General features: G+C 38.9%; 1 protein-coding gene across 8 annotated transcripts in view; it reads left to right on the forward strand.

Annotated features, from left to right (window-relative positions):
• METTL6 (methyltransferase 6, tRNA N3-cytidine) overlaps window positions 1-9,602 on the forward strand; it is a 9,814-nt gene extending 212 nt beyond the window's left edge. The window contains exons 1-7 of one of the 8 annotated variants that reach the window (XM_024107636.3): window positions 236-374; window positions 1,306-1,374; window positions 1,477-1,858; window positions 3,070-3,204; window positions 4,305-4,475; window positions 5,869-6,010; window positions 8,941-9,602. In XM_024107636.3, the coding sequence (XP_023963404.1) occupies window positions 1,562-1,858; window positions 3,070-3,204; window positions 4,305-4,475; window positions 5,869-6,010; window positions 8,941-9,089 (894 nt within the window). In that variant the 5' untranslated portion in view covers window positions 236-374; window positions 1,306-1,374; window positions 1,477-1,561 and the 3' untranslated portion in view covers window positions 9,090-9,602. Of the gene's footprint in view, window positions 1-235; window positions 1,221-1,305; window positions 1,375-1,476; window positions 1,859-3,069; window positions 3,205-4,304; window positions 4,484-5,868; window positions 6,011-8,940 lie in introns of those variants that run through there. The other 7 variants (XM_065583581.1, XM_005278666.5, XM_024107637.3 and 4 more) reach the window with 7 other exon arrangements.
• Window positions 9,603-10,987: the final 1,385 nt, after the last annotated feature.

Below are 10,987 nucleotides of genomic sequence, written 5' to 3' on the forward strand. Positions count from 1 at the left end.
GGGTCGATTGGGGGTTTCTGACTTGGGGAGCAGACTGGGGATGTCTCAGGGGCAGGACGGGGGGTGTCTGTGGGGGAGGGGAGGAGGTGTTAGAGAGCAGGACGGGGTGTCTGACATGGGGAATAGAGGGGTGTGTGGGAGGGAGGGCAGGATGGGACTGTCTGACACAGGTAGGGTGACCGGACAGCAAATGTGAAAAATTGGGACAGGGGATGGGGGGTAATAAGAGCCTATATAAGAAAAAGACCCCAAAATCGGGACTGTTCCTATAAAATCGGGACATCTGGTCACCCTAGACAGGGAGGTGCAGTCTGGGGGGCAGGCTGGGGGTCTCTGACACAGCGCAGCCCTGTGCGTGCAGGATCAAGTTCCCAGTAAGCTGTGTGGCCCATGAGTTCTCTTTAAGACTGGTCACGTCTACACTGAGAAAAGGCATCATGTAAACGTGTTAACTAATGTGATGATAAACTTAACTTAGTACCTAGCCTAGCAGAGATGGAGACAAGTTGAGTTTAAAAACAAAATAACCTTAAGACCAGCTAACATGTCTTTAAATGTGATTGTCCATGTTCAGACTAAGTGCAAAATCATGTATAACACCGTTAGTTAATATTTTCCTTGTGTAAACATGGCCAATGAAAATGATCAATTTGGAGTGTTTTTGGTCTGTCTTGTTAAAAAATGTATCTGCTTCGCTTTATTGTCTGACAGAGCACATTGTAAAGCCTATTAGTTTACTCAGACTTTTTTTGAATCTGTAGGCTGAGTTGTGAGGTTTTTGTTCTTGCAGGGTTTGGGAGTCTTGTTAGTATAACTTTGTCATAGATTTTTTAAGACCAGAAGGGATCAAATAGTCTGACATCCTGTATAACTGACCAAATAATTTTGACCTTGTTTTAACTTGATTCTGTATACATCTTTAAACTTCGTATTTGTGAATGTATAATGTCATGACATCACTAAATAAATAAAATATAACATTTTTGCTTTGGTGAGATATTGTTGGTTTTTACCTAAAAATGGGGATGCTGTCTTCACCCTTTGTTTTACGTTTTTGAATTTCAGAGGTCAGTAGCTCACTTTTATTTTTTTGTAAAATAACACAAAGGCTCCAGTCCAATATGTGCTTACACCAGCATGGAATCCCACTGGAATCATTGGGGACATGAATGGGTGCAGTGGATCAGGTTGCAGAATCAGGCCAATAGTGTGGGGACAAGGTGGTAGTCAGTTTTTGTGGCTTCTGTATGATCTATAAGAGGAACAGAAGTGTGTCTTGTTGACCATTTTTGTTTTTAATCTTAGAAATCTTAGGAAAGTCAAGTCCGATCTTGCCTGGTTTTGCTGGAGGACTTTCATGGAGGTTTCAGAAAAGTAGGTTTGGTGCTTTCTCAGCCTGGCACTTACAGTGAGTTACAAAAAGTCCCTAAGAAGTGCAAACTATAACCCCTTTCTCATTATTTCTTATGTTTCTAGGGCCTTGATTGTTTTGTCTGAAATCAAAGATGGAAATATACACCTGAGGAAAAAAACACTTTAAATCTGCTTTGTCTGTATTCATATGGATGAATCCAGGATGTTCCAAGAAAACACATTTGATAATTACTTGAATTCAGCAGCCCCAATTTGTGAAGATGGTGCTTTCCAAAAGAAAGGGCACAGTGCAAGGACCCTTAGCCCTGAAGAAGCTGAGAAACTGTCAAGAGATCAAGCCTTGGTGTCTGACTTCAAAAAACTGAAACTGGAGAAAGATGCACAGAAGAACTGGGATCTATTTTACAAAAGAAACAGCACAAACTTCTTTAAAGACAGGCATTGGACAACTAGAGAGTTTGAAGATCTAAAAGCATGCCGGGAGGTGAGCCATATACACTAATTCTACAAGTAAAGGGGCAAATATTGCTAATTATTTTCAAATGATTTAATAGTCCACCAAATAAGATGTCAGTGACAGATCACTGTTATACATCAAATGTGCAGTGTTGTGTAGTTGATAGCTTCCATGACTTCTAAGATTAAAAAAAAAAAACTGAAATTTTTTTTGATTGTACTTTTCATCCTGTTCTTTCCTCAATATCTCCATGAGTAGGCTCCATCAGGACCCATCTGAAAGTTTCAAATGTTGGAATCTCTTATGAAATCTTTGAATAATAGTTTATAATTGATGTATATTTTACATTCAGACCCACTCTCTAGAACAGTGGTGCCCAAACTTTTCCTGTCGTGACCCCCCCTTACCAGTAATGGAATTTGTCCATCTCCTGCCTCTCCCCCCCCCCTTACTGCACAATTGGCTCAGCAGAGGAGCTTGGGCTGGGGGCAGAACTGGGGCTAGAGGCAGAACTGGCCTGGGGTTGGAGAGGGAATCAAACAGAGCTGGGCCAGGAATGGGAGCGGAGCCTGGGCCAGGGGCGTGGCTGGGTCCAGAGTGGGGCCATGGCTGCAGGCAGAGCCTGGAGCGGGGCTGGAGTCGGGTCGGAGAGGAGCTGGCGGCTGAGCGCGGCTGCGTGGCGCTCCCTCCCCAATCCCCATGGGGGCTGGCCTGGGCTTTGCCGCATGTTTCTCTGCACCCCGTATGGGGGCATGCCCCACAGTTTGGGGACCACTGCTCTAGAATATTTGCTCTGTGTTCTAAATTAGATCTAAGTTCCTCTCTCTCTTCCAATTTGCAGACACAAGTTGCAAAACTTTTGAGCACCCTGTTATAAAGTCACCTATCTAGATAGTCAATACATTAAAATATACATTTTAGAAACACATTCAAATGTATTTGTTGTTCACCCTATTTAATAAAAGGGCCTAGGCAAGGAGGATAGTATAATCTGATTGTTGCTGAAATGAGTAGATCACTAATGAGATTTTAGTAATTTCTAAAGAGAAACTTAATGTAATATAAAGTAAAGCCTACACTTCACAATGTCAAATTGCCAGTGGAAGGATACTTGAGATTTTAAACTGATGATAACTGAAACTCTGATCCTAACTTTAAAATGTGAAAAGCAGTATCTTTGTACTATGAGGATCAACACAAGTGATGTGCTGTATGCTTGGCCTCTTTCTCCCATATAGTTTGAAGATCAGAAACTGACCATTCTTGAAGCAGGCTGTGGGGTTGGAAATTGCTTGTTTCCACTTTTAGAAGAGGACTTGAATATCTTTGCTTATGCCTGTGATTTCTCTCCAAGAGCTGTTGAGTATGTAAAGGTTGGTGTGGTATTTGTCTGTATTTTTAGTGTGCTTCTTTAGAAATTTGTGTTCATCAGATTCCAGATTATCTAGCTTTGTTTTCTTGTATAAGTATGGTAAATTGTCCTGTATGGAAGAGGAGAGAAACTGATATACCGTACTGTAGCTTAATTTACAAGAAATTGAATCATCACCGAGGACCTGATTTTCTAGTATTAAATCATATTACTGTAGTAGTAATTGTGAATGTTGTACTTGGATATTTCCTAAATGTTAAGTTTGGCCAATGAGAATAATAGACTGATTCAGCAATTAAGTCATTTCCCCCCCTCCAACATATCCATGTCCTGGTAAACTACACCGTACAACCAAAATTTGATTTGGGACATAAACTCAGCTGTGACATCTTTTGCGAGGAGGGACAACCAGAGTGATATTGAAAACAAAAACTTAGAGGCTCTTTTCAAGAAAATTTGGAGGCCTATTATAAACAGATAGCATGTTTATACTCAATTCATTTTTATACAATACAGTACACCCTCTCTAGAATGCCCAACAAACCTTTGGCTATAGTGATCCTACCTCCAGCCCCGGGGCCACTGGTGTAATTATATTGTGTTATTTTGACAAAATATGCAGAATTTTGCAGAATTTTAAAATGTGGGCAGAATTTTTAATTTTTTGGCAGAGTTCCCCCAGGAATAGTGACACAGCACAGCTGCACCGGTGCAGCTGCTCCACTGTAGTGCTTAGTGAAGACGCTACCTATGGCAACAGGAGAGCTTCTCCCATCAGCGTAGGTACTCCACCTCCCTGAGAACTGGTAGATATGTTGATGGGAGAAGCCTTCCTGTCAACATAGCACTGTCTACACCCGGGGGGTAGGTTGGTATAACTCCATCACTCAGCTGTGTGGATGTTTCACATCCCTGAGTGACAAAGTTATACTAACATAATTTCCTAGTGTAAACAGAAAGCTTGGAGCGAATGCTCTTTTGTAGTTCTGTTTCCTTTCGTTGCTCTCCCAGTTAAAATAAATAATCACAAAATACAAATTTATCTTTTATAATTTTATAATGAATGCTTTCAACTAAAGCAACATCTTTTCACTCCCATAGAAGAACACTTTATATAATATTGAGAGATGTAAAGTATTCCAATGTGATCTGACCAAAGATGACCTTCTGGAAAATATTCCAGCGGATTCTGTGGATGTTGCCACATTAATATTTGTGCTTTCTGCCATTCACCCTGACAAGATGCACCTTGCCTTGCAAAATATTTATAAGGTAAATGTGTAAGTATGACTTAACAGTTTTGGGGGTTTTTTTTAAAGTCTTTTTTGACTCAAGAATACTATTCCACTCTGAAAAGAAACTATGTGAAAATGGCACCTCCTTAGTTAGTACTTTACTCCCTGGATGAATTCAGTCACATTTGCTTTTGCTTGGGGACAAAAATAAGTTTTTTCTTCTGTTGGTTCTGAGTGAGTGACTTGGATTCTCCTCTGGCTTGTGCATCATCAACATAACTAAATTCATATTACAAAAATGTTCATGTTGATAATATGACATCTAAATTGCTGTAGGACTGGCTGTTAGAAGAAAAATCTTTTTTGCAAGTAACCTAAGCAGACTTGCTGTATGGTCCTTGAGACGCAGCACATGGAACCACATGATGCCATTTTTACAGCATGACTTTTTGCCGTTTTAAGGAATACCATTAAGAAAATACAATTATGGCTTGTTTTTATAAAAAGGAAATCAGCTGATTAATTGGCTGAAAGTCAGATCAGAAATGAATGTTGCTTTCTCTAGGTTCACCAGGATTATTTTCTCATGGTTTTTGGTTACCATTTTTATCTATACCTATCTAATAAATAATAATATAATATATTCATACTAAGCATCTTAACACACTAAAATAAAAAAAACCTGTCACAACAGTGCATTTTGATGGGAACTAAGTACCATTATTTTTCCTTTATCTGAATTTAAAGGTTCTATGGTAGTGTGTTAATGTTGATAATGATTAAGGTCCTGATCCTGATAACACTAACATATGTGCTTAACTTTATACACAGTGAGTAGTCCCATTGAAATCAGTGGGACTACACACAGTATACAGAGTTAAGCATGTACAGAGGTCTGTGTGGGACTGGGGTCTTAGGCTTCAAACCAGAAGTAGAGGAGCATTAGCGTCAACTCCTGTGAAGTGCTGAGATTTTTCAACTCTGATTGAGGGTACTCAGCATCCTGTAGGAGCAGGCCCTAATATGAAGAGCTGAAAAATGCACAACTATTTTGAGATAACAGTTGTCCAAAACTATTGGCTACTGATCGGGAAGAAAGGTTCAAACTTTGATTTCTCATTCTGTTTGCAACATACATTTTTTTTATTTGCAGTTCATATTTGGATTTTTATATTACAGGATATCTGCTGTATCACATCAGCTATAGTCTGAGTAATAAAGGTTAAGTTTTGATATACTTCAGAGTTTTTCTAAAATAGAGATTTATTTCTTAACTCAAATGGGACAGAGGCTAATTACTGTTTTCTTTGTGAAGATGGGTTAGCTCATTTAATCCATTTGTTCACTTCTGCAGAAATTTACAAGTTCTCTCTCCTTTAAATAATTTTGTTATGTCCATTTTACTGATATAGCTGTATTTTATCTGATAGGTATTAAAACCAGGCAAATGTGTCTTATTTAGAGACTACGGGCTCTATGATCATGCAATGCTTCGGTTTAAATCTGGCAGCAAACTTGGAGAAAACTTTTATGTTAGACAAGATGGGACAAGATCATATTTCTTTACTGATGGTAAGATTTAATAGAAACTTTTTTCTCTGCAAGTTTTTTGTTTAAACTTGCTTCAGTGAATTGTTGCTATGCCTTTAAGGGTTGCTTGATACATATATGAACTATGAAACCTCGGTGTAATTTGTTTTCTAGCTGTACATGGTTATTTTATAAAAGTGGCAGGACTGAAGGAGCAATTTGATCTGTTGACAGAACTACCTATATGTACCATCATGATAGGCCATGGCAGCATAGGTTTAGAACTTGTTAGCTGCAGTGGCTTCATTCAGATCAATACTCTGAAAGAAAGAGAAAAATGCTTAGGGAAAGATTTAGTCTCATACGTCACTAAGCAACTAAGGGGTGAAATTATCCCATAATAATCTTTTTGCAATGTTCTTACATATTGAAGCCTGATTCAAAACCCATTGAAGTCAGTGGGCTTTGAAACAAAGGTTTGACTGGAATGAAGGAAAGCTTCTACAAAACTTTCACTGAGGTAACACTGTGCTAATAATTTGACTAGTTGTGACTGCTGTCTCTTCTGGTAGATTATTTCCAAGTTCAGCCAGCTCTACATTTTAGTAAAGTTAACTTTAAGGCATTTCATTATCATCATCTTAGGACATTAACAATACTTACAGTAGCACCTCAGAGTTACGAACACCTTGGCAGTGGAGATCGTTCATAACTCTGAACAGAACGTTATGGTTCATTCAAAAGTTTACAACTGAACATTGACTTAATACAGCTTTGAAACTTTATTAAGCAGAAGAAAAATACTGCTTCCCCCACCTTTTTTTTATTGATTTATGTTCAACACAGTACTGCACTGTATTTGCTTTTTTTCTGTTTTTGGTCTCTGCTGCTGCCTAATTGTATACTTCCGGCTTCAAATGAGGTGTGTGGTTGACTGGTCAGCTCGTAATTCTGGTGTTCGTACCTCTGAGGTTCTACTGTATATAGTCTTTCATTGAAGGATCTCAAAATGCTTTAAAAAAGAAGATAATTGTCCCAACTTTATGGATAGGAAAACTGAAGCACAGAGAAATTAAACAATTTGCCCAAAGTCTTGTACAAAACTGGGATTGTAACTCTGGTCTCTTGACTCCCAGTTTTGCTCACTGAACACTAGAGAACAAATACTTCCCTATATTAATTATGGGGCTTTGTGAAAGAAAGAAGTCTTTTTTCTTCTTTAAAGGAAAATCAAGTATTGAAAGTCTCTTGGAGACCAATTTGGAGCCAAGTAAATAATGTTGATATTTTATGACATAGTCAATTACCTAGTTGCTGCTCATATTTAAAAATAAAACGAATTCCATTGATCATTTTTGAGATGTTTCTATTCTTTAAAGGATATTGATTAAATTTAAGATAAATAATGCAAGCAGCTATGCAACTTCACCCAAGCATTCCTAGGGTCATTTTTGTTCATCAAATAGCTTGTTTAGTTCCACTTATACTGGTAATTGTAGTAAACTGATCTCTGCTGTTGGAGGGAGGGACTGGCGGAGCCAACCTAGAAATGGAAATTTGAATCCAGTGCCTTGTTAGGCAGTGGAGTGTTTGGATGGGAAATTCTTAGTCAGGTTTTTTTCCTTGAATTTTGAAGAATATGCTATTACCTGCTGTCTCATTTTATTGTGGTGATATGAAAACAACCTGTATATTGTGCTACAGTAGCAAATAACTCTAAAATATCATTCACCAGTGTCCGTTCTTTCTAAAATGGCCTGTTGAGTTTAATTGTGATCTAACAAGTTTGTTTTTCCAGGAGGAAACATATTGTCTAGTGCAGCAAACTGTGCTTTGTGACCACTTGGTGGTGGTTCATGGAGGAGCTTGCCAGTCAGGAGGTGCTAGCTCTCCTCCTTATCTCTCAGCTGAGAAACATAACACAGATAAAAAGAGAGAGGTGAAAGGAGGAGCAAATACAGACAGTGATTGTTCCTTTTTAAAAAGGGATATATGCCTGGCTCAAACAGGACTATCTGTCTCTCTCACCTTCTCAGAGAACTAATTTTTTTACTCCCCCCAAATTATTTTTAATTAGTAGAGGAGTGAGTGTATAGATCTTGCTCAGAGCCTGATTTCATTACAGTGAAGTTGTCCTATGGTGGCAGTATCTATTATTTATATTTCAGTAGCCTGTATTTCTCGCACTGTACAAAGAATGAGTAACAATTTTTGCTATGGAGAGTTTACAATCTAATTAGGTAGAACAGATAAAGAAAAATGTGAGGGTAAACAGATAGGCAATGACTCGCCCAAGATCAAACAGCAGGTCAGCAGCAGAGCCAGGTCTTCTGACTTCCAGTCCAATGTCCTGTCTGCGAAGCCTCACTCGTTCCTCTAGGGAAAGAAATACTTCACTAAGGTTTCTTCTGTGTGTATACAGAAAGTACGTTTGAACTGTGGAGGCGTAGTATCAACATTTCCAATTTGCCACCTTGCTTTTTTTCTGTTTAACTACAATATGGGAACTTGGCCTATTTTCCCCTCCATAGAGAGCAAGCCTGAGGCTAATCCACCACTGAAATCTTCAAAGTGGGGTTGAAGCGGGACTGAAGATGGTGCATTGGCTTTGTGGTGGCCCACTACACAATGTGAAAATAATTTCAGAGTCATTCACAAGAGGAAATGGAAAACTTTCAATTTAAAATGATAAATGTACACAATTTGGGAAACAGGATTGTGTTACCAATTTAAAGCCGTCCTGCAAGCTGCTCTGCATGAAAGTAGAGCCTCATTGACTTCAGTGAAGCTCAGTGCAAGTGTCGGTGGCTGTCTGCACAGAGCAGCTTGCAAGTTTGAAGCCTTCGTGATTTTCATGAAAGTGGATGTAATTAAGTAGTTAAAAACAAATGCTTGTATAAATGCTCACTGATGCTTAAAAACAGTCTGTACTAACTTTTAGTAACACCACCTTTCATCTTTCTCCCTTGTAGAGTTCTTGTCTCATCTCTTTATGGCTGTAGGATATGAGCAAGTGGTCAATGAGTATGTGCTACGAGAAACTGTGAATAGGAAAGAAGGTCTGCGTGTTCCAAGGGTTTTTCTTCAGAGCAAATTTCGAAAGCCTCTAAGTGAAGCATGAGTATTTGCTAATGAGCCACAGAAATGCTTGTTTAAATGGGGCAGTGAGGGGGGGAATTCTAGTGTGGTGTTTTTCCTTGGCTGTACTATCCTGGAGTCTGCTAAACCAGAATGACAGAATCATGTTTTCCAGCCTTCTGTTGTTTTTGATCCTTGGGTATAGAAGATGAGAGTGACTGTTAGAATACAATTTTAAGATAGGATAAAGATACATATATACAATCAACCTCTTTGAGTGCCTAAATTTCCCCTTTTTAAAGTAAATTCCGTGCACCATTGTTAGAGGCTCTTGTGTGATTTTAATATAAAAATGGTTTAAATAAGACAGTCTGTTTTTAAATAATTCTCCAAGGATTTTGCATAGGATTGTAATTTTCATTAAGGAAAGTATGTTGTTGAGCATAAACTGGTTAAATGTTAATTATAAACCGCTGTTTCCACTAGTTGTAAGAATGGATTAGTGTTGTGTCCCTTCTCTTTCATATTAAAACTATTTTATATTTCTGCTAATGGACACTTTTTGTTTGATATTCATTTTTATAATAAGGCCTATTAAAAGTTATAGGGGTTTATTTTCTTTTCAGTGCATATAGGCGTCTGCACCTAATTTATATCCGGTGTTAAGAAGACACACTCCATGTGTGAAAGGTTAGCCAAAATACTGTTTTTATTATGAAAACAATCATCTGTAGCAATTTGATGAACTATTTCTTAAGACATCTATTAATCATTTATAAGCTATTTCTGAATGGAATCTTAATATAAAGCGTGATTGTTACTTTTATACATGCTTCCACTTTCTACCAGCAAAGAGAGACTTTTTGGAACTTAAGGGGGGACAACAGCCCTGCAAACACAAAATCATTGCCTCTGTAAAGCATGTGACCTGACGCGGAACGTTGCCTTGTTTGTTTTGCTACATCTTATAATGACAGGTTAGAAATAGCAGGAAGAAACATTTCTTTTAATTTATGTCCATCTCTTTTACAGGTGTTCTGTTTCTTTCCTGCTTCCACTCCAAAAATTAGTTAAGCTGTAGACCTGTGACCCACTAACAAAGCAATTAAGCCTCAAGGCCCATCAGTTGATGGCCTGGTGGGGCTGTTAGTTAGTGAGGCCATCAGTGCTTCTTTGGCATGAGTGCAGTATGAGCATTTATGTCCATTTCTCAAAATGTTTCAAGGGTGACTGATATGACAACCCCCCGCCCCCTTTTCCCTTTTCAGAGAGGCTGAGGCTAACAATGTCCTGTTAAGAACAGTGGATGCTTTTTGCAGACAAGCACCTGCCCATTACATAATGTTAGGGAATAGCCAAGAAGAATGAAGTGGGGGGAGAGACCTCTGTGCTTTTCCCTTTACACACCCTGGCCTAATCTTTGTAAATTGAAGAGCCAAGAATCACATGCCTCTGTTGCTTTAAAAAGACATTTTGAATGTCACAGGGCTTCACTGAGTCTCGAAAGGGAATCTGGAGTCTCTTCTCTGAGCAGTGTTGAAAGAGATGACCCTCCACCACCCCAGAATTCATTCGCTGCTGGCAGAGAAAGCCCAGGAGTTGATATCTTGCTTAGTGAGATGACTGGTGGTTATTTAACCCAGAAGGTTACAAAGTCCTCTGAATGGTACCCTAGTCCCCAAGTGATGTCTAGGTCCCCTAGGCAATCCATGTTGCAAGAGGATAATCTCCTTTCCCTGAGGTTTACACAAGACTGTGACCAATGCCTGATTCACACCGCTCTGAAATTTAATATTGTTCGAAGTATCTATTCAATGCTCTGCTTCCTGGGTGAAGCAGCATGGCAGTTTTGTCATCATCCTGTTCTCAGGAGAAGCTGGTCCTAGCCCATACCACATCCCAAAATCAGGCTGGGTTTGTTCTCCGTAGAGTTGTATTGGG

The sequence above is a fragment of the Chrysemys picta genome, chromosome 2 (genome assembly GCF_011386835.1).
Source record: "Chrysemys picta bellii isolate R12L10 chromosome 2, ASM1138683v2, whole genome shotgun sequence".
Lineage (NCBI taxonomy): Eukaryota > Metazoa > Chordata > Testudines > Emydidae > Chrysemys > Chrysemys picta.